This window comes from Pleurodeles waltl, chromosome 9 (genome assembly GCF_031143425.1).
Source record: "Pleurodeles waltl isolate 20211129_DDA chromosome 9, aPleWal1.hap1.20221129, whole genome shotgun sequence".
Lineage (NCBI taxonomy): Eukaryota > Metazoa > Chordata > Amphibia > Caudata > Salamandridae > Pleurodeles > Pleurodeles waltl.
The window spans coordinates 569,774,336-569,798,714 of NC_090448.1; the positions used below are offsets into that span (position 1 = coordinate 569,774,336).

Sequence of the window (24,379 nt, forward strand, 5' to 3'; positions counted from 1 at the left end):
CGGTACAGCCTCAGGGTTTGACAGAAAGAGTTTTTATAAATGCACTATGTTAACGAGTGTGTGGTATCCCTTGCACTACCGACGACTTTCCAATGCCGTTTGAATATTGAAACCGGACTCTTTCAATTGTGATTTAATTCACTGAAGGTATGCAGCGCATAGAACACTCCTTCGAACAGTGTTGCCTGGTATAGCTGTAAGCTTGCCAGCAAGTGCATACCGGGACATGCGTGTGGGTTCACACAGCTCTGCTTTCTATTTTCGTGAGCCTTAACCGCCAGCCTTTAAAATCGGTATAAGCCATGCTTGAAAGCATCAGAGAGACGGAGAGTTAAAGGCTGAAGGCGGATTATCCACTGGCTCTGTGCAGGTCCAGCTGGCGGACTCCACTCTCACCGGCCACCATAAACGTCAGAGTGATTTCTCCCTTTGAGAGATTAATTCCTAGTGCTCGTGACCCCTCGCCTGCAGCTCTGGCAGCGGTTACTTCATCCTCCTCACTGATGGACGGCGCAGGTCGGCATGAGCTCCGCAGGAATACACAGAGGGTACCTCAGGAAATACGGTGAGGAAGACTGTGGGTTTATCGTTGCATCTCAGATGAAGCCCCGTCGTTCTTAATGCAGTTTCAAACAAAATCCCTTTTGTTTTGTTAATTTATGTGATTGTTTTCAGTTATGTAGGGCAAACCTACCTCTGAAGCAACAAAGCGCTGTGTATTACGTTAGGGGTCAGGACACTGCCCATAGTTATACTTTTTTAGCGCCGCATTAGCGACGCTTTTTGACGCAAATAGTGGCGCTAAAAAAGTATAAATAAGGGCCTGAGCGTGCACATCTAGGTAGTCAAGGTGAATATTTTAGCCACAGTGAGATGACACAATGTTTCCAGAATCACACAGTGTTTTGTTTAGTTGGCTCTGAGGCTGGGATTTGACCATGGGTCGTCGGGTCTCAAGGGTGGCAGCTCTAGTTGCCAGTTCACATCTCCCCGACTCAGTTATAGCTGACCCTCTCCAGAAATCCGCAATGGTTGGGAAGTCAGGGATAGGGAATGTTTTTAATTTAGTCTCCTGTTTTATCTTACGCTTAACTACGTAATTTATTGTAGAAAGACATTTGATATGCATGTATATTGTGTTAGATAATTTAAAGTGATGCATGAATTCATCGATCTGAGTATACTGATTTAATTAATGGAGTATTTGAACACAAAGCGTTGCCCTTTGGTGTTAAATGGGGTAAATAATGAGAAATACATCTGGTGGATGGCTTGCCCATTGAGGGACCAGAAAATCTGGGCTCAAATACAAATTTCTTTACATGACCAACTTCTGTGATCCTGGGCATATTTCTTTACTTCACTGTTCCTGATGTTGGTTGCGTGCCAGCTCTGAGAGCCCCTTACATAGTGCACATAGCTTTAATTATGACAGCGTTGTAAGAACATCAGGGGTATTTTTAATAGATTTCAACACAGTGATATAATATGCTAAAGTGACACACAAGCGTTTAAGTAATACACTTTTCCTTAATTTGAAAGAGTCTCCACATTTTACATTACAATTTTTCAATAAAAAAGCACGTTTTTAAATGGCTTAGAACGTGCTTTTGATTTTAGAAACAAGCCAGACCCTCGTTCGGCTCTCTCTATGAATTTGCCGGCTAATCATCACCCTGTTTAAAAAGGTAGGGCAATTTCAAGCTTTTTTAAATATTCTTTAAGGTAAGAAGCTGCCTTGCAGTTAAGCCATATTTGCAGCTTGTTGGGTCAATCTGGAGCGTCAGGTCCCCAGGTTTGTAACCATGAGAATGGCCAGTATGACTTCGTGGTCTGGGCACTGTTAGCAGTATGTGTGTATGTACTATTTGCATATTGCAAACATAGCCTAAAGGCAGCAAGAGCTCTTTATAGGATCAAAGGCAAGGATGCAGCCATTAAGTGATCAAAGGAGAAAATGAGTTCTGAGAGAGGAGTTACCTGTTCTCATATAGTCACTATTCTTCGGCCTCCCTACGGGGGTAAACCCCCCTTGCATACATTATACCTAGTGCAGGTATAATGTAGCGCAAGGGTAGATCTAGCTATGCATCTATCAGGGTCAACAGGTATCAAAAGCGAGCTTCACGAGGGCAACTAGGAAGATCAATTTAAAAGCATCTCATAATCTCATGAAGTTTCTTAAACAAAGGCATTTAACTACCTATGCTCATTTATGCTTTGTGATTAACAGACCAGTATAACCTGTTATGTATTCACTAGGATTAATGAGTATCATCTGCGTGCTGCACAGGGATTACAAACAAAATTCAGATTAAGGGTACTGTATAACTATTTCAGACAAGTTCTTCAAGCAGAAGGCACTTTACAGTACATGACTCCATATGCCTAAGTATCTATAGACCAGAAGACCAGACGAGGGGGCATATTTATAATGCCCTAGCGCCACCTTGTACCACATTAACGTCATTATTTTTTACATTAATGTGGCCTAACAAGGCCGAAATCCCCACACCGTGTTTACAGTGACACAATGCATGCATTGCACCACTCTGTAAGCCTTTGCACTACATTATGCCTGTGCCAGGCATAATGCATGCAAAGTGGGCATTCCCCTGTTTGGGGAGACGGAAAAACGTCATAAGGATATCTATGAGATTTCCTTGCACCATTTTTTATGGCACTTTTAACACCTGCTCACGAGCAGGCATTAAAAGAGGGCTTCCATTCTTTAGAATAGGGCCTATGTACTCTGCAGGAGTAGCACCAATATTTTGCCGCTACTCCTATTCCTGCATAGTTCATCAATAGCGTCATGAAAAATGACGCTATTGTCCTCTACCCTGCGCCATAGTGCGGCGTATTTTAAATACAGCGCAGATATGGTGGCGGTAATGGGGTGCTAAGGGGCGCTGGGAAAGTGCAGCACCACTTTCCATAAATCTTCCCCTAGATATCTACCAGGATCAACTGGCATCGTCTGGGAGTCTGGTAAGGTGCACCATAAAGGATCAGCTCAGAAGTATCTTATTACTACTTAATCGAGTTTTTTAAGCGCAAAACTCTTCCTAACCATTCAATTTAAATGAGCTTGGGGGCTTGGTTGCTTATCTATAAGGCTCACCTCGCTTATACATTTGAAATATTTAAGGGCCTTTGGATCAAGCATTAGGCTCTCAATTACAATTCCTCCTAGTAGCAGTGCAATGTGAGCAGAAGATTTTTCCAGATGGTAGTTGATAACGAAATATTTGAAATAACCAATACAAAGTATCTTATCTGAGTACAATTGGACTGGAACATGGAAGTGTTTGTTTATAGCGGTAAATCTTCTGTGAGGAAAAAGTCGGGCAAGCTCAAACAGCCAAGTAGGCCATGCATAAAGAAAGTGACTGGCCCACCGAGCTGATGAGAGTGTAGTTGTACAACATGTTTTTTTTAAAGAGAAACATCCTTTAGACGAGGAGGGAGGCAGTATAATAATTCTCTCTTAATGCTAGCCAATAGCTGAACCAGACGTCTTATTCAATTTTAAATTACTGTATTTTATGTGTTTTTATTGTAGTGGTTTTTTTGAACTAATAAATAGATTACGGCGATCTTCTCTTTGGTTTGTTATTTGTTTTTATGCCAGGTGATGTTTTTTAGCAAAATGTTGACAAATAATATGTTTATAGATCGAAGTGACCAAGGACTTTGTAATTTTTCATAGAGAAGGGTTATTTATTTCCCAGACAGACATCAGACATCACTAGACAAACAATAGGTATGGTGCAACATTCTGTGCATCAGGGGTGAATAACTTTACCTGAATGTTTCTAAGATAAATATTGGTGGGGCTTTATGGATCAAATCTGTTTATTGTCATTTTCAATTTTCAGTTCTAAACATCACAAATGCAGCGCATTTAAATAATACAATTGCTGTAATATGCGAAATGCTCCATATGTAGTAACAAAAACCTAAACACAACTTCAACATTTGTTTCCCGCGACTGGCAAGACATACAACAATCAGTCGCTCCCAGGCCTTGTTCCACTATGATCTAGGCCTTGCGTAAAAGTCTCCACTGCACACTCGCTCCCATTCACTCAGTTCAACTTCAGCACCCTCAAGTAGGCCGGGCATGTCAATTCTTTGAACTCCACGGACTGTATTTGTAAGAATGGTTGCCAGAGTTCCTTAAAGTCACCACTGCGCTGCTGTGAAGTCAAGGTGAGCTTTTCCATAGCGAGGATAAACCACAGCTTATGTAGCCATGATGTTACTGTCGGGATCCTGTCCGTCCCCCACATGGCTAATAGCAGCTGTAGTGCCGCATTTAAAGCCAAGGCCATCTGCCGTCCTTTCAATGATCTCGGGGAAAGTAAGTGGATTAGGCAGGCCTAGTAAAGTGTACGCAGGAAATCTGGGGATCTGAGTATCAAACGCCTCATCAATAGTGTCTAAGATATTCTGCCAGTACCGATGAAGCTTAGGGCAATACCATAGTAAGTGCACAAGCGACCCTCCACCCCCGCACCCCCTCCAACAGAGGCTGGACTTAGTGGGACCCCAAGCATGATTCCGTGTTGGGGTGTCGTACCGATAGGAGGCCACTTTATAGGCTGTCTCTGTACCTGCCGCATTGTAAGCTATGTGATGTGTCCTGTAAAAGATGCCCTCCCACTCCTCATCAGAGAGCTCCCTCTCCAGTTCCCTTTCCCACCTCTGCTGACCCTTAGTCTTAGGCGAGCAAGCCTCCCCCGTAAGAGACCATAACGCTCCAAAATCACCCACTTATCGTCCTTTTTCACTACAATCCATTTTTCAAACGGTGTTAACGGCCTATCTATTAATGGTCTATTGGCTGGCAACATGGCCCAGTGTCGTATTTGATAATACATCATCCTGTCCGCCTCGGTTAAGCCATATGTCTCCCTAATTTGATCAAAGGGGATCACCCCCTGCTCGTCAAACAGGTATCCTACCCTTTTGCAGGTCCCGTCATACCAGCGGCGCAGTGCCTCCAGTTGCAGGCCCAGACCGAAATCAGGGTTCGCACCCAGGGGGGTCATTGGGGACGGGAATGTCGTCAAGCCTAGTCTGCTGGCCACCGAATCCCACACCTTCATTGACACTTCTGTGATCGGGGATGTGTACAACCCCCGTGCTCTGTGACGGCGCCGGAGCCAGGGCTCCTTCCATATATGGGAGCCCGCCACCGCTTGGTCCATGAAGCACCAGTGTTTCTCGGAAGACGGGTGACTCCATTCTAATAGAAAACACAATTGTGCTGCCTGAAAGTATCGTAGAAGGCAGGGGACCGCTAACCCTCCCTCCTGCTTAGGGCGATACAACACCCGACGTGGTAGCAGCGTCGCCTTTCCCTCCCAAATGAATCTTAAAACCGCTGACTGAAGGGTTGTTATCATTCGTGGCGGGGGCACCACCGGAAGTGCCTGGAACACGTACAATACGCATGGTAGAATGGTCGTCTTCACCGCCGCCACCCTACCCAACCAAGACAATTTAAGTCTCCCCCAGGTCTCTAGGTCACGCTGCACCTCCCGAGTCAGTTTCGTGTAATTCAACGTCGCCGTACGGGCAGCAGTGGACCCTAGCTCAAACCCCCAGGTACGGGAGTCTCGAGGAAGACCATATAAAGTGGAATTGGGCCTTCAGATCTCTTTCATGCTCGGCACTGATAAACCTGCTCATGGCCTGCGTCTTTAGTATATTCATCCGGAATCCCGAGACCCGTTAAAATTCCTCAAGTATCCCCATTAGTACAGGCAGTGAGGCTGCGGGTTCCGCAAGGGTAAGTATCACATCATCCGCGTACAATGAAATGATGTGCTCATCTCCCCAAACTTCACGCCCGTGATCTGAGGGTCGTCACGAAGCCGCTGCGCCATAGGCTCCATATAGAGCGCAAACAAGAGGGGCCAAAGAGGGCACCCCTGCCGGTTCCCTCTTCGAATGGAGAACGGCAACGAGTGCGTCCCGTTGACCCGGACTGCCGCCCGAGGCGCCTGATAGATACAACGGATCCATGCCATAAAACCCGGGCCCAGCCCAAAGTGCTAAAGCACCCTGAACAGGTATGGCCAATGAACCCTGTCAAACGCCTTTTCGGCATCGATAGAAAGGAAGAGCGCCTCCCTGCGTGAGCGATCAGTTTTATCCAATAGGTGAAGCAAACGCTTGGTATTATCACTACACTGCCTATGCGGTATCAATCCTGCTTGGTAGGGATCAACAAGGCCCGGCATATAATAGTTGAGATGTGTGCCAGTATGCCAGTGAACAATTTGGCATCAATATTCAAGAGGGAGATCGGCTTGTATGAGGCGCACTCCTCGGGATCCTTCCCTGGCTTCGGAATAACCACTATAGTGGCATCCAACATGCTGGCCGTGAGAGCCCCCGTCTGTCGAAAGGAATTGAAGAGTTGCACTAATATAGGTACAAGTTCCATGCAGAAGGTGTTATAAAAAAGTGCGGAAAAACCATCGGGCCAGGTGACATCCCGACCTGCAAGCGTGCAATTGCTGATATGACCTCTTCTGCCCTTATAGGTTGATCTAACGAAGTCGCCTCTCTCTCGGTCAAGGAAGTAGTTGCTATACCCTCTAGGAAGTCCTCCGGAGTTGCATTGCCGGGTTCCTCAGCCCCATACAGTCCCCAATAGAATTCTGCAAACGCCTCTGCAATTTGGTCCCTCGTGCGCGCTTCCACTCCCAAAGGAGAGCGAACCATTTTTATCATTGATGCCGCATGCTGCGCTCGCAACCCATGTGCCAATAGCTTCCCACATCTATTACTTCCTATATAATACTTATGCTTAAGGCGCACTACTGCGTACTCTGCCCTGTCCCAGTCCAACCTCCTCAGCTGCTTCCTTACTTTCTCAAGCTCTTGCCATACTCTCGGTGTCCCGGTATGCTTATGTGAACGCTCCAATACCATCACTCTCTGTTCTAGGTCCTCTCTAAGCAGTCTCCTAGCTTTATTATACCTAGCGGACAGCGACATCACCTCACCCCTCACTACAGCCGTCAGTGCCTCCCACAGCGTCGCCAAGCAAGTGGTCCCATCATCGTTAAAGCTAAGGTAGTCTATTATTGCACTACGAATCGCCTCTACTGTTGCACCATTCTGAAGCATTAAGTCCCTAAATCGCCACCCCGATGTGCCCACGCGTTCCATACTCATGACAACCTCAATTGTAACCGGGGCGTGGTCCGATAGTGCTCGGGGCTCAATCACTGACTCCCTAACCCGGGGGAGAAACTAATGCGAGGCCAAGAAAAGGTCAAGCCTAGCGCATGTCTTAGTCGCTGCTGAGTAAAAGGAATAGTCCCTTAACGTGGGGTGCGCCCTCCTCCACACATCCTCCAGGCCACACTCACTCAGCCGCTGGCGACCCGCAACTGTCATTGACCCTGTCTTTCCATACCAGTGACCTGAATGATCCAAATCACCATCCATCACTGGGTTAAAAACGCCCCCCATCAGGATGGCACCATCCGGAGACTGCAGCAGCGGGGTCAAAGCCTGTTGTAGGAAGACTTCCTGCTGGGAATTAGGCGCATACAAAGAGGCAATAGTGAAGGAAAAAAAACCCAGTCTCATTCCCATGGCTAGAAGCCTACCTTGCACCTCATGCAGTTTTGTTACCACTTCCCCAGGGAATGAGCGCGCTAATAGTATCGCAACCCCTGCGTGCTTCAATGATGCCGAGGACCAGAACTGCCTGGGGAACCACTTGGAGCGCCTACGATAAGTGTCTTTTGGGATGAGATGTGTCTCCTGCAGCAGGCATATGTGACTCCCCGACCTCTCTAAGGCGGACAAAATGGCTAAACGCTTCGTAGGATTATTGAGCCCACGGACATTCAAGCTTGTACATTTAATAATCATACTCTAAAATGAGGGCAGTATGCAAGAAGAAAGAGACCTCACAGGGAGAACTCCCCCGATGCCAGATTATCCACAAGCTCAAACACCAAGGCCTGAGGATAGCTCCACACAAAAGCCAGCGTCGCAGGGAAACCCAACAACATTCAACCAATACGCACAACAGCTGCTCACAACCAGGAAGTCCTCGCACATCCATCTTCACGATGAAAAGTCCCCACAGGGCAGTGGATCCGTTCATGTTTGGTAAACCAGGTCCGTCACCCCCGCCGCCCGACCCTCTTTAGCGGCTGGTATGCCGTTAACATCAAGGCCATCTGCAATTCGGGCCTCCCCTGCCCCCTCTCCTCTAGGCTGAAGTTCCGGTGGCAACACAATTCAGAACGGATTCCCTCTCCGACCTCAGCTCCGAGGCCGTAGGGTGCTGCAGCTTCCTTCTTTTCTCCTTCCGCCGCCAGCGCGGAGGGCTCCCAACAGGCAAGGTCGCCTTCTCGCTCGCTTCCTGGCAGATCTCCTCCAAGCCCAGGATCCGATTTGCTTCAGAAACGGATCTCACCTGCCAGAGCTGTTCCTCCCAACGGAAGACCAAGGGAAACGGATGGCCCCAGGAGTAAGACATATCATGCGCCCGCAAGTGCTCCGTGATAGGTCTGAATTCTCTCCGCCTCTGCAAGGTCCGCACAGAGAGGTCATGGAATAATTGGAGCTCATGTCCTCTAAAAAGTACCTGCTGAAGATTGCGAGCCCACTGTAGGATCTTTTCTTTAAGGACACGCGGTGAACTCTATCCAGGACTATCTCCTGAGTCTCCTCCGGGCCCAGCAGAGAGCGAAACAGGTCCTTGGTGGGGCTTTAAAGGGTGCTGAGTTGGCAGTACTTTCCCAATATATAGCTTTGGCCCTATTTTAAACACACAAGCGTGTCACCATTCTGTCAAGCATATACTGCTTGAGAAAGGTGAATTACTGTTGAAATTGGCAAGTTTTTGTCTAATGGGTATTACAGTCATATGTCAGAATATTGCATACACAAATATTGTCCTATAAAAATATAATAGCCATAATAGTGACTACCATAAAACCATCAAGGTAAATATTTGCAAGTATATTCTTACTGTTTAGAGAACTACATATATGACTCTTGATAATTGAATATATATATATATATATATATATATATATATATATGTATATATAATTATATATATATATATATCACACACTCGCACATACTTATAAACATACATACATATGTATATGTGCAAAAGTTCACTCTCCTCCTCCTGCCTTGACACTCACCCTCGCAATTCAGCCTCACACCACGTATTGTTTCTCAAAGCAGCTTCGGAGAGAGAAAAAAGAGGCACATCCACTATATCTGTGAAGAATACATGTTTTATAATTTAATTTGAATCTTAAACAGTGCAAGTGTTCACAGACGTGGTGACGCGTTTCGGCACACAAGACTTCTACTGACCACCATGTGCATTTGTGAAGGTGATTCTAAAAGAGGTCAAATGACCCTCCTGTTTTAGTTGAAACAGATTTACTTTATACTGAAAACACAATTTCATTATTCTTTTACATTAGTCTGTTCATTGGTTGATAATACAATTTGAGCATCAGAATTTAAAAATATTATCACAAAATAAGCTAAACAATTTTTTTATATTAATCAATGAGCCAGTACGAAAGACAGCATGGGTAAAATCAATAGTCAGTGTCTTCCTACATCTTTCAAGGTTTAGTACCTATTTTTTTGCCTAAGTCCTATTGAGATCACTCATTTACTCTCAATTAATCCAGTGACAATATCCCCATTGATTTCTTCACAGTATAGATATTCCTGATCCTTTCCACTAAAAAAGATGTGATAATCAATGACTTTTTCAGCAAGTATTCTTCGGCAAATAATGTTAACAGCAGTAGGTATCTTCCTGCTTCTTAAAGCATAATTCAATTAAAGACAGTTATTAGCTCATGATTATCAGGTCACAGTACCCCCAGTGACTTCTTCAAGATGTAAATATTCCTGGTCATTCCCCTCACCACTCTCATAGTAAATTGTTTCAACTTTAATCTACTAGCCTGATTCTCACCAATGACCTAATTCCACATTTCACATATAAAATGCCAAGATGTAAAGAAAATGTACTGCCAATACAACTTATTTTGTTCCTTTCTGACTTTGTAACTTCATTCCTGTCCTTAACAAAAAAACACCTCCCAATATCCTAATGCTTGACTAGGGCTTGAAAAAAGACTTTCTATCTTGTTCCTATTAAACAACATTTTCGACTATATTTAATCAGACATTCATTGACAACTTCTATTCACTTCAAAGATTAATTATATCCTACACATATTCTTATAAAATATCATAACCAATACACAATTTATCTTTTGTTAATTATAGCCTCATACTCCTAAATAAGTAAGTCAATACTTCATCACTGGAAAACATGAAGCTCCACATCAGCATTTAAGCCTCTGCGGTATTCCAGTTCCCATCAGAATGATCCACCTGGACTACGACTTGCTGAGGGCTAGCACTCGATCTCTCCTTCTTGGTACTTTCATAGTATGATGAATTTCAAAGTAACACCGTCTTGTTTCCCCCCATAGTCCTCCCATATTTGTATAGCCATGGCATATGTCATATCCTTATTCTGTATAGCCTGGGTGTGCTATAGGATTTGGAGTTTCAATTTGTTAACAGTGCTCCCAATGTACCTTTTGCCACAATCCAAGACATATACTATACATGGTGTCTCACAAATGATAATGCTCTTAATGGCAAATATTCTTCCGGTCATAGATTTAAACTTTCAGGTATTCCATCTATAGACACAGGCTTTACATTTTTTACACTTCCAAAAGCCTTTTTGATGACTCACCAGCCAGTTCAGTTCAGTGTTAGGAATCTTCTGCATACAGCAATGTACTAAGTAGTCTCCTAATGAGGCTGTTCTGCTGTAGGTAACCCTTGGTTGTTCTTATAATACCATTTTCAAGGTTTCATCTAGTCTCAATATTCCCCAGCTTTTCTGCAGACTTTTCTTCACAAGGGCACTCGAGTGATTGTACTCAGTTATGTACCAGAGAGATGACTCCTCCATTTCACTCAGTACTTTCTGTTTCAAAATTAATATGTCTTCTCTTTCATGATGAGGCCCTTCTGAGAGCATCCTCCAAGACACTGCTAGGGTAGCCTCTCACTCATTCCCTGGGCCTCACACTTAAATTGACTCTCCTCTGAACAGTTTCTTCTGGCTTAAGGAACTTCGCCATATGGGATGCTCCATTTTAGAGCCTGTGAATGGCCACTCTTTGCATGCAACAAGTTTTTACAACTGGTTGGTTTCTATGGATACATGTGCAAACCTTTTCCAGTTCGATATACACTGTTATAAGTATGTGATACTGGTTGCACTGATTTCATATGTGAATTTCAATCCCTGGCAATTATTTTCCTAAGTCTCGATGAAGTCTGTTAGGTCTCTTTCATTTGCTTCCCATAAAATAAACAAATAATCAATGAATCATACCTATAGTACGACATGCTTCAGAGCTTCATTGTTCTTTTCAACACAGATCGTCTCCGCCTCCCAATAACCCATTGTCAAACGTGCATATGTGGGCACAAAAGATGTCCCCATTGATGTCCCAAGTAATTGCAAATAATGATTCTGATCAAACACAAAGTTGTTATGTGTCAGGCAAAAGAACAACATTTCTAATAACATTTCTTTATGGTCAAAGAGAAAGCGAGATCTCAAGTAGTGCCGGCATGGCTCCATGCCATGGGTATGTTCAATTCAAGTATATAGTGAGACAACATCAACCTTTGTCATAAGGTATCTGACTTTCCAGGGAATATTATTGATACGATTCAGGAAATCCATTGAGTCGCTAATGTGTGACGGTATTGTTGGTGTATGTGTATAGAGAAAAATATCCATAAATCTTGACAAGTTCTCCAACAATGAACTAATTGCACTGACGATAGGCTTGACTGGTGGATTGTTTGCATTTTCATGAACTTTAGGTAGGAAATATGTTGTCGGTGTCACAGGATGGTCATTACTTAAGTAGGGGTGGGTAGAGCTCACGGAGTTCCACTCTGCTGAATTCCGCAGAGTTGATTAAAAACTCCATGGAATTCCACAGAGGCAGAGTTCCATGAGCTGTGGAGTGGCACCCTGAATGCACCCGATCTCATAAGCGCTAAGCAGTGTCGGGCCTGGTTAGGCCCGACCCTGCTTAGTGCTTCCGAGTTCGGGTGCATTCAGGACAGGGCCATAGGCAGCAAAAGCTGCCATTTCAGGCCTCTTCTGCACCGGCCTGCCCCATGTGCACTGACTGCACATGGGGCAGACGGGTACAAAAGAGGCCTAGGCAGGCCGGTGCACAAGAGGCCTGAAACATTCAGGTCTTTTGTGCACCAGTGTGCACATAGAAATAATAAAACGAGGACTTACCTCAGTCCTTGTTCCCAGTGGGTCCTAATTGCCAGTGGCCTGGTTCTCTGTCTCCTCCTCCTCCTCCTCCTCCCAGCCCAGGCTGCTGGCAGAGAGGGGCCTGGCCCTGGATCTGGACCTGCTGGGCCACCGGCGAGCAGCTCCATTGCCAATGTCGAGTGAGTGTACACTGCAGCCCAGTTAGGGCCCACACAGCGCAAGCGCAGATTGTCTCCACGTGCTGTGTGGCCCACAACTGGGCTGCAGTGCACACATGGTGAGCTTTGCTACGCTGGCAAGGCTAGCAGAGGTTTTAGACAAACTCCATGCTCCAAGCAGAGCACGGAGTGCCAAAAACTCCTTTAGCTCTGCCAGCAGAGCGGAGCTCACCGCCCACCCCTATTCTTAAGTAAAGATATTCATTATTATCAATCAAGCATTGTTCATGCCACACTTGCAACTTTGAATGATATTCTGTGGCATAATCTTCTGTGGGGTTTTCACTCAACAATTTATAATTATTCTTATCCCTGAGCTGTCTCATCACTTCTTTGATATAACTAGTGCGATCCATCACAACGACATTGACTCCTTTGTCGGAGGGCTTGATAATGATCTTGGAATCTTTTTGAAACTCTTTCAAGACTCTCCAATCCTCTTTCCTCCTTTTAGCCTTGTGCCTGCTCTTAGGTTGTTCAAAGGCATTTCCTTCATTCACAGGAGTTCTCATAATTCTTCCACCATTATCTCCTGAAATATATATTTTTTATTTCCTGGGGACAATTGTGGGCAGAGTGGTGGATAAGGTCTGCATCCACTCTTTAGGGCACAGTCAGTATTGAGTCCAGCTAGGTCACATATGGCTCCTACTGATAAATCATCCACCCTGAGGTTGCAGAGCTACCAATTGACTCTTGTTCTAAGCTCACTAATGTTCGGAGATTTTTCACTTCATTCATTGTGATTGTTGATATCTGTGGTTAAGTTAGAGACATACCTCAAATTGTTTAGTCTAAATTCAAAATACTACTTCAGTTTAAGTTTCCGGCAAAATGAATATACATAGGCTAATTCTAGCATTTGGTAAACCTATCCTGTTAATGGGGAGAAATGTCAGACCTTTATTCAGCAGATCCGAGTGATGTTTCTCCAATCTCTTAGTGAACAGATTTATGACAACATTCTCATCCATAGCTATAAGTCCTTTTTGTTTCTTCTCCTGCTCCTTCCTCTTCCCCTTCCTTTTGGTTCTTATGCTATGCTTGTGCTTTGGACTACCTCGTCCTGTTACCTTCTGCCCGTTTTCTTTGTCTGCATTTGAAGGAGTTGCAATTCTCCTAGAAAATCAGGTTTTGACCCTCGCTCCCTCATGTGGTTCTCATCACCCAAACGTGCCCCCAAGCTGTCCAGGCTAGATTGTGGCACTTCCTTCTCCAAAACTTTATCAATGGTGTGTCTCTTATAGAGGGTGTCAAAATTCTTAGCCAAGGTGTAAATTCTTCCAGTTTCATAATCAATCTTATCCAGGGTGGATTCTTTAGGTTTTTTGACTTGTACTTCCTTTTTATGATTTTCAATCCTCAATATGTATATATATGTATATATATCTATCTACATGTGTGTGTGTATTATCTACTGGTGGTCACCAGTAGTTAATTATAGTTAGGACCATGTTTCCATCGAAAAAGCATTTTTGACATGCCTATATCTTTGGCACCGTTTGACGAATCTTCATGAAATGTTCCAAAAACAGTCTGCCAGTGATTGTTGTAGTGCATGGGATGTTTGAGGGTCATCGTCAAGGGTGGGACGAGTTAAAGGGGGAGTAAAAAACATGTATTTCCCATGTTAATTCCCAAAGGAGTTTTAAACATGAATTCAGCTCAAACTGCTGGAAAGATTTATACCAAATTTGGCTGCAAGGTAGCTTTCAGTACACAGATTATGCTTTTTGTTATTTGGCGTGCTAGACTTTTCATCCTTGCCGTGGTCTCCCTTAACTTTTTGCCTCTGTTTCCCAGGTTGTTGATGTGTGCTGGACCCTGTTTTTGCTGTTTTTGGTACTCTGGGCACTTTACCACTGCTAACCAGTGCTAAAGTACCAAGTGCTCCTATACAAAATGTGTATGTAATTGGTTTATCCATGATAGGCATATTTTATTTACTAGTAAGTCACTAGTAAAGTGCCCTAGAGGTACCCAGGGCCTGTGAATCAAATGCTACTAGTGAGCCTGCAGCACTGGTTGTGCCACCCACCTAAGTAGCTCTGTAATCATGTCTCAAACCTGCCACTGCAGTGTCTGTTTGTGCAGTTTTTAACTGTAAAATCGACTTGGCAAGTGTACCCACTTGCCAGGCCTAAACCTTCCCTTTTCATACATATAAGACACCCCTAAGGTAGGCCCTAGGAAGCCCCAAGGGCAGGGTGCAGTATATGGTTAAGGTAGGACATATATTAATATGTTTTATATGTCCTGACAGTAAAATAAAGCTAAATTTGTTTTTCACTGTTGCAAGGCCTGTCCATCACATAGGTTAACATAGGGGCTACCTTTAAATATGATTAAAGTGTAGATTCCCTTTGGGAGAGGATAGATATGTGGAGGTTGGGGTCTCTGAGCTCACAATTTAAAAATACATCTTTTAGTAAAGTTGATTTTGAGATTGTGTGTTTGAAAATGCCACTTTTAGAAAGTGGGCATTTTCTTGCTTAAACCATTTCTGTGACTCTGCCTGTTCGTGGATTCCCTGTCTGGGCCAGTTTGACAGTTGGGCTGGTTGCACCTCTCACTAGACAGTGACACAAAGGGAGCTGGGGTGTAGTCTACATTTCCTGATGAGCCATCTGTGCTAAGAGGGAGGGGAGGAGTGGTGACTCTCACCTGAAAGGGCTGTGTCTGCCCTCACACTATGCAGTCTCCAACCCTCTAGTGTGTGTCTGGGGCCTGGCCTGGGCAAGGCAGGATTTCACAAACAAGAGAGACCTTTCTTTGACGTAGGCCTACTTCAAAGGGGAAAATGGGTATAAGAAGGGCACCCAAAAACACAGACTTCAGAGCACTTCTGGAAATCAAGAGGAACCTCTGCCTAGAGAAGAGCTGAAGAGCTGCCCAGCCTGTGACTGTGCTTTGTGGAGCTATCTTGCAGTTGCTGCTTCTGCTACCTGTGCTAGAGGTCAAAGACTGGACTTTGTGTTGCCTTCCTTCTTGTGAAGAACTCTCCAATGGCTTGATTTAGAGCTTGCCTCCTGTTGTTTGAAGTCTCAGGAACAGTAAAGACTTCTCTCTGCCGGCACCTGGAGCCTCTGCTGAGACTCCTACGCTGCCAAGTGGTGCCCATCCAGTTCCTGGGACCCTGAAAGGAGAAGCTGGCAGTCCAAGAGTGAGAAATCCTTGCACCGGCCACCGTGCGGGAAAAAGATCGACGCAACTCCGATCCCCAGCTGAAAAATCGACGTGCCGCCGGCTTCATGGCTGAAAATCAACACTCACCTGCAGCGTGACTGGAAGATCGACGCACCCAGCTGGAGAAACGACATGCAGCATCGCTGACGGATACTGGTGAGATAGCAACCTGCGCTGCATGGTTTTCGGATCATCGTGTGGCTGGATTTCCAACGCAAACACCACTGGGCATGTAAAAATGACGCAAGGCCTGCCCGGACCCAAGAGTGCTGACCGGATTGACGCATCGCTTTCCTGCGGAGAGAATAAATGAAGCACGCCGACCCGACTGAAGGAGAAATGACGCAAGGTCTCACTCGTGAGTGATATTGATGCATCGCAAGCCCTTTTTGACTCACACTCGCCCGTGCAGGGTTATTTTTGAGGCACCTAAGGTACATTTTCACGCTAGCAGCGTTAACGTGTTTAAAATTACATGAAGACTCTTTTTGCATTTTTATTGATAACTTGACTTGTGTATTGTGGATTTTTGTCATTTTGGTCTTGTTTTGTTTAGATACATATTTTCTATTTTTCAAACCTGTTTTGTGTCATTTTGTAGTTGTTTCATTATGTTACTGTGTGTGTTGGTACAAATACTTTACACCTAGCACTCCGAAGTTAAGCCTACTGCTCATGCCAAGCTACCAAGGGGGTAAGCAGGGGTTAGCTGAGGGTGATTCTCTTTTACCCTGTCTAGAGTGAGGGTCCTTGCTTTGACAGGGGGTAACCTGACTGCCGACCAAAGACCCCATTTCTAACATTGGTGATCAGCGGTTGGGATTGGACTTGTATTTGTACTTGACATACAGTGATTAAGTGTACACCACTGTTTTGAGTTCAGACCACTACGTGGCCACATACTACTAGTCTTGTGATTCTTGTTTTTTCTCTTTTGTTTGGATTTTTCCCTACATCAATTTTTGTGGTAATCTTTGATTGACTTCTGAACTTCATTGGGAATTTGTTTTGTGCCTTTTGGAACTTTGCACTTTTGTTGACTTTTCATCATGTCCCAATCTGGAGATGCATCAGTTGGAGCTGCTTTTGACCTAGAGAAATTAGAGAGCCATACGAAAGCTCAGTTGAAGCAGTTCTGTAAACGTTTTGACTGTCCCATTAAGAGCTCATCAAGAAGGAGGAGCTGCAAAAGGTGCTGAGGGCCTGGGTGATAGACAAGAGCACTGAAGGGCACACGGAGGATCAGGAGGAGAAGAGCATTCCTTACACAATGGTATTGTGGGTGGGCCTGTTATGTCCAATGAGAGGGTCTCCAGGGCAGGTAGCAGTGTCTCATCTAAGGGTCTGACCCCTGAAGAATTGCAGGACAGACAGGCAGAGAGGGAGCACCAGAGGGAGTTGGAAAAAATTAGGATGGCCATAGAGGAGAAAAAGCTGTTGTTGGCTCATGAGCTCAGATTGAGGGAGCTGGATCAGAGGGGCCAGTCTGGTAGGGGTGGTGGCAGCCACATCACAGTGCAGCCTGAGAGGAGGGTACACATTCCTAAAGATCTTGTGAAGGATTACAAAAGGGAGGATGACATATACTTGTGGTTCTAGGGTATGAGTCTGCTCTCCACATGAATCTGGTCCCTGAAGCTCATTGGAGGGCGGGTCTGTGGAAGCACTTTGAGGTAGAGGGGAGAGATAAACTGACAGCCTTAGGGGATGCTCAGAATCTCAACTACACTATCATGAAGGATGCCCTACTCACAAGATATGGTCTCACCCCTGAGCAGTATGAGGATAAGTATAGGTCCTATAAGATGAAGGAATCCCACACATGGTTGGAATGTGTTGATTCTTTTTGCAGGTCACTGGATGGTTGGGTGAAGGGCAGTAAGGTAAAAACGTATGAGGGGCTTTACAATTTAATTGCTTGGGAGCACTTGTACAGTTTATGTTTTCCAGAGCTGCGCCAGCACCTCATTGACAGCAAGCTGACTGACCCCAGGAAGCTTGCGCAGGAAGCGGACCGCTGGTTGAGCACCAGGGTCCAAAAGAGGTATGGGGGAGACCGCGCCAAGGGTGGGCAGGGTCCCTCTCAGAAGAAAGGGGGGGGGGTAAGGGCAAACAGGGGGAGTTCTCTAAAGGGCCCCAAACTGATTCCCAGGGTAAGGATTCCCAACCCCCCAGTGAAAAGAAGCCATGGTTGTCCAAAGGGAAGCCAGTGGCAGGTTGTCCCCCACGTAAGTGCTATGCATGTGACCAGGTGGGTCATGTGAGGGGGGACCCGAAATGCCCCAAAAGTACACCGGCACCCACTGGTGCACCGTCCCAGGGTTTGGCCAGTGTAGCGCTTGGGGAGGAGTTGGTTTCAGGTGGGTGGGAACCAGCAGAAATGACCCTTGTCTCACTAGGGGACAGTGAGATGGTCCAGAGAAACCTAGTGCCTGATAACACTAAGAAGTACAGGCAATGGGTGACCATCAATGGACAGAGGGTGGAGGCTCTGAGAGACACAGGAGCCAGTGTGACTACAGTGAGGAGTCACCTGGTGTCTGAAGAGCAGATTGATCCCCGGGTACTTCACCAAGAAGTTGCGGTAGACAACTCTGAGCACCTCTGCAGAGTGGCGCAGGTTCCCTTTGAATGTGGGGGGGTCTCAGGTTCCCGGAAAGTAGCTGTGAGTCCAACCATGCCTGTTGATTGTTTGCTAGGTAACGACCTGGAGGATTCCCCTTGGAAGGAGGTGGAACACAGGTCTCACTTGGAGATGTTGGGTCTGCCTGGGTGGGTATGTGTATCCACCCAGTCTATGGCAGCCAATCAGGGTAGTCAAGAGCCCCTGGAGCCTGAAACAGTGGCCCAGGGGACCGCCAAGAAGAGGAAGGGCAGGGGGCGCGGGAAACCGGCCCCCGAGGTTCCCACGGTCCGGGAGGAGGCGGAGCCTGAGGGTGATGCCCCGGAGCCTACAAGGGAACAGGTGGCTGAACTGGGGGAGATCACTGAGCTGTCGCAGTGGCAGCAGGAAGGGGGACCCACCAGGGAAGCATTCTGCACAGCGCAGAAGGAGTGCCCTACTCTTGAGGGGCTGCGGCAGCAGGCTGCAGCCCAGGTGGCTGGCGAGGCGCCAGGTACTCACCTGATTTATTGGGAGGATGGCCTCCTGTACAGTGAGCCTAAGGTTCCTGAGCCTGGGTCAGCTCGTATGCTGGTGGTACCCCAGTGCTTCAGGGCCTTCCTACTGGGTTTGGCTCATGATGTGCCTTTGGCAGGACATCTAGGGCAGGACAAGACCTATAAGAGGCTTGTCTCCCACTTTTACTGGCCCTTGATGCACAAGCAGTCAGCTGCTTATTGTAGGTCTTGTCAGACTTGTCAGGTAAGTGGCAAGAGTGGGGGGGAAATGCAAAGCTCCCCTCCAACCTTTACCTGTAGTCAGTACTCCCTTTGAAAGGGTAGGAATTGACATTGTGGGGCCTCTGGATCCCAAGACAGCCATGGGCAACAGGTTCATCCTGGTCTTGGTGGACCATGCCACGCGGTACCCAGAAGCCATTCCTCTAAGGACGGTCACTGCCCCCGTGGTGGGACGTGCCTTGATGGGGGTTTTTACCCGCATGGGGTTCCCCAAGGAGGTGGTATCTGATAGAGGTCTCACCCCTGAGCAGTACAAGGAGAAGTTTAGATCCTACAAGAGAAAGGAATCCCAAACATGGTTGGAATGTGTTGATTCTTTTTGCAGGTCACTGGATGGTTGGGTGAAGGGCAGTAAGGTAAACACGTATGAGGGGCTTTACAATTTAATTGCTTAAGAGCACTTGTACAGTTTATGTTTTCCAGAGCTGCACCAGCACCTGATTGACAGCAAACTGACTGATCCCAGGAAGCCTGCGCAGGAAGCGGACCGCTGGGAGAGCACCAGGGTCCAAAAGAGATATGGGGAGACCACACCAAGGGTGGGCAGGGTCCCTCTCAGAAGAAAGGGGGGGTAAGAGTAAACAGGGGGAGTTCTCTAAAGGGCCCCAAACTGATTCCCAGGGTAAAGATTCCTAACCCCCCAGTGAGGTGAAGCCATGGGTCTCCAAAGGGAAGCCAGTGGCGGGGGACCCCCACATAACTGTTATGCATGTTACCAAGTGGGTCATGTGAGAGGGACCCAAAATGCCCCAGAGTACAACAGCACCCAATGGTGCGCTAGTGTTTGGCTAGTGTAGCGCTTGGGGACAGTGAGATGGTCCAGAGAACCCTTGTGCCTGAGAACACTAAAAAGTGCAGGCAGTGGGTGACCATCAATGGGCAGAGGGTGGAGGCTCTGAGAGACACAGGAGCCAGTGTGACTAAAGTGAGGAGTCAGCTGGTGTCTGAAGAGCAGATTGATCCCCAGGCACTTTACCAAGTGGTTGCAGTGGACAACTCAGAGCGCCTGTGCAGAGTGGCGCAGGTTCCCTTTGAATGGGGGGGTGCTCAGGTTCCTTGAAGGTAGCTGTGAGACCAACCATGCCTGTGTATTGTTTGCTAGGCAATGACCTGGAGGATTCCCCTTGGAAGGAGGTGGAACACAGGTCTCACTTGGAAATGTTTGGTCTGCCTGGGTGGGTATGCGTATCCACCCGGTCAATGGCAGCCCGTCAGGGTGGTTGTAGGAAGCTGGCCTGGCTTATAGTGGGTACCTGATGGTACTTACACCTTGTGCCAGGTCCAGTTATCCCTTATTAGTGTTCTAGCAGCTTAGGCTGATAGAGGTAGCTGTAGTAGAGCAGCTTAGGCTGAACTAGGAGACATGCAAAGCTCCTACTATACCACTTATATCATATAGGTACTATATCATAAGAAAGACAATATTCAGAGTTACTAAAAATAAAGGTACTTTATTTTAGTGACAATATGCCAAAAATATCTCAGAGGATATACTCCCTTAGGAGGTGAGTAAAATACACAAAATATACACACAAACCAAAATCAGGTAAGTAAAACAGTCAGAAAGTAGTGCAAGCACTGTAGAATACAATAGGATGCAATAGGCCTAGGGGCAACACAAACCATATACGAAGAAAGTGGAATGCGAACCACGAATGGACCCCTAGGCTAGTGTAGTGTGTAGAGAGTCACTGGGAGTGTAAGAAAACATTAAGGGTGTCCAAGGTACCCCACCCCAAGACCCTGGAAAGTAGGAGTAAAGTACTACTATTTCCCCAGAAACACACTAAAGACGTGATAGAGGATTTTGCAAACACCACAACAGACTGCAAAGCACTGAAGACGGATTCCTGGACCTGAGGACCTGCAAAGGAAGGGAGCCAAGTCCAAGAGTAGTGAAAGTGTCCAGGGGGGCAGGAGCCCACTAAACCCCGGATGAAGGTGCAAAATGGCTGCCTCCGGATGGAAGAAGCTGAAGATTCTGCAACAACGAAAGGTGCTAGGAACTTCTCCTTCATGCAGAAGATGTCCCACAGAGTGCTGGAGGATGCAGAGTAGTTTCTTTGGCAAAACTCCACAAACAAGCGTTGCTAGCTGCAAGAGTCATGGTTGAAGAAAAAGGGTGCTGCCCGTGCCCAGGAAGGACCAGGATGTTGCCACTTAGGAGAGGAGACAGAGGGGGCTCTCAGAAATATAGAGAACACACGTACAAGAACGCAGCACCTGCAGAAGTCCTTGAACATGGGTTCAAGAAGAATGAACATGGCGGTCATCTCAACACTGCAAAAGATGGTCCTACGAAGCCGGAGGTCAACTCAGGAGTTGAGCAATGCAGGACATAGTGCTGGGGACCTGGGCTTGGCTGTGCATGAAGGATTCCTTGGAAATGTGCACAGAAGCCCTAGCAGCTGCAGTTCACATGGTGCACAGGATCACTGTCTGGAGAGGGGAGGCAAGGACTTACCTCCTCCAAATTTGGACAGTTGGACCACTGGACAGTCTTGTTCACTTGGGTCCACCACCTGTGTTCCAGGGGCCATGCTCATCAGAATGAGAGGGGTCCCATAGTGCCAGTGATGCTGAAGTTTGGTGCCTGCTGGAGCAAGGGGAAGATTCCGTCAACCCAAGGGAGATTTCTTCGTGGCTTCCAGTGCAGGATGAAGGCAGACAGCCCCCAAAGCATGCACCACCAGGAAACAGTTGAGAAAGCCAGCAGGATCAGGCGCTACAATGTTGCTGGTAGTCTTTGTAGGAAAGTACCATCTTGCCTGGCATGTTACCCCCATTTTTCACTGTATATATGTTGTTTTAGTTGTATGTGTCACTGGGACCCTGGTAACCCAGGGCCCCAGTGCTCATAAGTGTGCCTGAATGTGTTACCTGTGTAGTGACTAACTGTCTCACTGAGGCTCTGCTAATCAGAACCTCAGTGGTTATGCTCTCTCATTTCTTTCCAAATTGTCACTAACAGGCTAGTGACCATTTTTACCAATTTACATTGGCTTACTGGAACACCCTTATAATTCCCTAGTATATGGTACTGAGGTACCCAGGGTATTGGGGTTCCAGGAGATCCCTATGGGCTGCAGCATTTCTTTTGCCACCCATAGGGAGCTCTGACAATTCTTACACAGGCCTGCCACTGCAGCCTGAGTGAAATAACGTCCACGTTATTTCACAGCCATTTTACACTGCACTTAAGTAACTTATAAGTCACCTATATGTCTAACCTTTACCTGGTAAAGGTTAGGTGCAAAGTTACTTAGTGTGAGGGCACCCTGGCACTAGCCAAGGTGCCCCCACATTGTTCAGAGCCAATTCCCTGAACTTTGTGAGTGCGGGGACACCATTACACGCGTGCACTACATATAGGTCACTACCTATATGTAGCTTCACAATGGTAACTCCGAATATGGCCATGTAACATGTCTATGATCATGGAATTGCCCCCTCTATACCATCCTGGCATAGTTGGCACAATCCCATGATCCCAGGGGTCTGTAGCACAGACCACTGGTACTGCCAAACTGCCCTTCCTGGGGTTTCACTGCAGCTGCTGCTGCTGCCAGCCCCTCAGACAGGCAGCTGCCCTCCTGGGGTCCAGCCAGGCCTGGCCCAGGATGGCAGAACAAAGGACTTCCTCTGAGAGAGGGTGTTACACCCTTTCCCTTTGGAAAATGGTGTGAAGGCAGGGGAGGAGTAGCCTCCCCCAGCCTCTGGAAATGCTTTGTTGGGCACAGAGGTGCCCAGTTCTGCATAAGCCAGTCTACACCGGTTCAGGGACCCCTTAGCCCTGCTCTGGCGCGAAACTGGACAAAGGAAAGGGGAGTGACCACTCCCCTGACCTGCACCTCCCCTGGGAGGTGTCCAGAGCTCCTCCAGTGTGCTCCAGACCTCTGCCATCTTGGAAACAGAGGTGCTGCTGGCACACTGGACTGCTCTGAGTGGCCAGTGCCACCAGGTGACGTCAGAGACTCCTTGTGATAGGCTCCTTCAGGTGTTGCTAGCCTATCCTCTCTCCTAGGTAGCCAAACCCTCTTTTCTGGCTATTTAGGGTCTTTGTCTCTGGGGAAACTTTAGATAACGAATGCAAGAGCTCATCCGAGTTCCTCTGCATCTCTCTCTTCACCTTCTGATAAGGAATCGACTGCTGACCGCGCTGGAAGCCTGCAAACCTGCAACATAGTAGCAAAGACGACTACTGCAACTCTGTAATGCTGATCCTGCCGCCTTCTCGACTGTTTTCCTGCTTGTGCATGCTGTGGGGGTAGTCTGCCTCCTCTCTGCACCAGAAGCTCCGAAGAAATCTCCCGTGGGTCGACGGAATCTTCCCCCTGCAACCGCAGGCACCAAAAAGCTGCATTACCGGTCCCTTGGGTTTCCTCTCAGCACGACGAGCGAGGTCCCTTGAATCCAGCGACTCTGTTCAAGTGACCCCCACAGTCCAGTGACTCTTCAGTCCAAGTTTGGTGGAGGTAAGTCCTTGCCTCACCTCGCTGGGCTGCATTGCTGGAACCGCGACTTTTGCAGCTACTCCGGCCCCTGTGCACTTCCGGCGGAAATCCTTTGTGCACAGCCAAGCCTGGGTCCACGGCACTCTAACCTGCATTGCACGACTTTCTAAGTTGGTCTCCGGCGACGTGGGACTCCTTTGTGCAACTTCGGCGAGCACCGTTTCACACATCCTTGTAGTGCCTGTTTCTGGCACTTCTCCGGGTGCTACCGGCTTCAGAGAAGGCTCCTTGTCTTGCTCGACGTCCCCTCTCTCGGCTAGTCCAATTTGCGACCTCCTGGTCCCTCCTGGGCCTCAGCAGCGTCCAAAAACGCTAACTGCACGATTTGCAGCTAGCAAGGCTTGTTGGCGTTCTTTCGGCGGAAAAACACTTTTGCACGACTTTCCAGGGCGAGAGGGATCCGTCCACCAAAGGGGAAGTCTCTAGCCCTTTTCGTTCCTGCAGAAACCTCAGCTTCTTCTGTCCAGTAGAAGCTTCTTTGCACCCGCAGCTGGCATTTCCTGGGCATTTGCCCATCTCCGACTTGCTTGTGACTTTTGGACTTGGTCCCCTTGTTCCACAGGTACCCTAGATTGGAAATCCACAGTTGTTGCATTGCTGGTTTGTGTCTTTCCTGCATTATTCCTCTAACACGACTTCTTTGTCCTTAGGGGAACTTTAGTGCACTTTGCACTCACTTTTCAGGGTCTTGGGGAGGG

The 24,379-nt window shown here is 47.0% G+C and overlaps 1 protein-coding gene across 1 annotated transcript in view; it reads left to right on the plus strand.

Annotated features, from left to right (window-relative positions):
- The first annotated feature begins 489 nt into the window (after positions 1-489).
- The window catches only part of LOC138259670 (pleckstrin homology domain-containing family B member 1-like), a 276,644-nt gene continuing 252,754 nt past the window's right edge, over positions 490-24,379 (plus strand). Inside the window, exon 1 of the mRNA XM_069207543.1 lies at positions 490-565. Within this exon, the coding sequence (XP_069063644.1) occupies positions 523-565 (43 nt within the window). The 5' untranslated portion in view covers positions 490-522. The remainder of the gene's footprint in view (positions 566-24,379) is intronic.